The sequence below is a fragment of the Octopus bimaculoides genome, chromosome 4 (assembly GCF_046866305.1).
Source record: "Octopus bimaculoides isolate indiv1 chromosome 4, ASM4686630v1, whole genome shotgun sequence".
Classification (NCBI taxonomy): Eukaryota; Metazoa; Mollusca; class Cephalopoda; order Octopoda; family Octopodidae; genus Octopus; species Octopus bimaculoides.
Window position 1 is genome coordinate 6,734,791 of NC_142931.1, and position 2,500 is coordinate 6,737,290.

The 2,500-nt window shown below is 36.2% G+C and overlaps 1 protein-coding gene across 1 annotated transcript in view; it reads right to left on the minus strand.

The window, feature by feature from the left end:
• The window catches only part of LOC106868713 (zinc finger protein 488), a 107,064-nt gene that overhangs the window by 2,758 nt on the left and 101,806 nt on the right, over positions 1–2,500 (minus strand). Inside the window, exon 4 of the mRNA XM_014914100.3 lies at positions 1–1,572. This exon is cut by the window's left edge and continues 2,758 nt beyond it. Coding sequence (XP_014769586.1) covers positions 290–1,572 — 1,283 coding nt within the window. The 3' untranslated portion in view covers positions 1–289. The remainder of the gene's footprint in view (positions 1,573–2,500) is intronic.

Sequence of the window (2,500 nt, forward strand, 5' to 3'; positions counted from 1 at the left end):
TAATAATAATAATAATAATGATAAACAAAAATTGTTACTTTTCACAAATTATCTTTTTGACCCAATCAAAGAGCATAAACTCTACAATACTCCGAGTTATATGGAATGTTAAATAAATGTAATGAGTATTTTTTCACAGCAATAGCAAAAAACAATAAAAGAAAAAAAAAGTGGGGGGGAATGTACATTAGTCTATCTACAACAGATCGCACGTCATGTCAGTTTTTTTTCTTTTATTATTTTTCAATATATATATATTTTTTAATAGTTATATTTATATTTATTTTTACTATACATGTGAGGTCATGTGACGTGTTAAATGGTGTCTTTCTCGGAAAGTTTCATTACAGATCGAACATTTTAATTTGTCTTCTCGCTTCCGTTTCATCGGATCGAATTCCCGTTTGTGATGGGAACGCATGTGATAAACTAAGTCACTGGTCATCCGGAAGGTGGCGTTGCATTTGGCACACCAGTTTTGAGAGAGGGTCAACGCTGCCAGAGGCGTCTGTAACATAGATGGCGCTGTACCCGCAATAATCTTTTCTACCATTGGATTCTGAGTTTTCATAAATGGGTTGACTGGAGGTCTTTCGTGGAAAATCGGATGTTTTGGAAAACTGATACCGTTTTCACTTCCAAATTGTTCCGTCGTGTGAACTAGACCACTTTTATAAATTTCCATAATACTGTGCTGTGAGTTATTATCCGAAAGGGGTTGGGTAGCGGCTGCTGCCACTGCCGCAGATGTCAGACCGAAAGACGGAAAAACAGGATACCGTGGTAGGTAAAGAGTATTAGCATTTGTAATGTGGGATAAGTCAGCTGGGGTTGCGAGTGAACCGGACGACGCTGAACTAAGGCGTACATTAGTTAACGATGGTATAGTGTAATGAGAGCCAGTAAACGTCATAGAAATAGCTGGAGATAATGAAGCTTTTGAAGACAATAAAGGACTAGGGATCGAAGTAATTAAATGATTCGACATGGTCGTACTGTTACTATGGTTACTGACAGTGCTGTTACTAATACCGTTTTTAGGGGAATGCGATTTTTCAACCTTTGTAAATGCGCTCCGATTTTCCTCGGATTCCTCACGGAATTTAAACGTATTTTCGCAGTTATCCGAAGAAAACTGAGGAGAAATTCTCTGTGATTTATTGATACCATTATCGAGTGTTTTCCTCTCGACTTTCGTATAATTCTCTGAATTTACGAGTTTGGGAGAAGGTGTTAATGTATCTGTGTCGTCTAGATGACGTTTACGGCTCACTTCCATAATTGTCACATTCCTGGAATAGTCTTTGATTACTGATGGCGAATCATTTTTGCTATCATTTTCTCGTTGAATTGTATGGAATTCCAATGCTCGAGGGCAATTTTTGATTCTAGAATTTTCCAAATGAGATTCTATTGATTCGAGCTTCAGCTGTCGTTCTTGCCGGGAAATCAATTGGTTGGCATTCAATGTCATTAAAGACCGTGGCTCGCAGGTAAATCTAAGATGAGCTCTTAAAGGGAATGGATATTCAAAAACTTCTCCGCATCGCGGACAAATGTACGGATCAGAATCTGAAAAAAAAAAAAAAGGAAATTCTGGTTAAAATAGAAAAACAAATCGACATTTCGAACGCTCGATTTTCATCTCACTGTCGAAAATATTGTCTTTTTTATTAGCTAACATGGCACGAATATACATGTCAATTAATTCGTCTCAAAATCGCTGTCAAAATTTTACTAATCTATTTTGTTCACCATCTAAATCTCAAGTGACGAAACATTTACTTTATTTCGGAGTTGCACATGGAAAGTGCTTTAAACTAAAGCACTTACAATGTGGTAAATACACATGACCCTTTCAAAACAAACACGAAAACTGTTAACTTCACTTGCACATTTATTATTTGGTATCAAGACTTTCGCCGCACCAACAGCAACCTGGTCACTGATGCGCTTCGACTATGTTATTCATAGGCAACAGAATATGAAAGACTGTAATATATCTTGCTTGCTTTGAAAGTACAGTGACTCGTTGTAACGCTCGAAATATTTTACAATTACGCAAGCGACTTAATTTATGTTATTGCTTATATATGAATAGTATTCACTCACTAAAATACGTCTTTGTTTTTTTTGCTGATGTGCCTATGTCCTCTTATATACTATTGTGCTTTTGCCATGAATCATACTATTAGATACATATTAAAGTGCTAAGTAGCTATAAATAAATCATATAATTTCGTTTATTATAAAGTCAATATTCAATGGGATCTCAAGTATCAGCCAATGGTTTATTTCGCTGTCAGGCGAAACGTGATGACCCAGCAAATATATTTGACTCTACCCTCAGCAATAAGTAACTTCCATCAGTCTGTCTGTCTGTCTGTCTGTCTGTCTGTCTGTATGTATGTATATATGTGTCTCTCTCTCTCAAGTGGAACAATTTTATTGGTTGTAGTAAGAATACGAGATAACTACTAACTTCGCAAAAAAATGATCT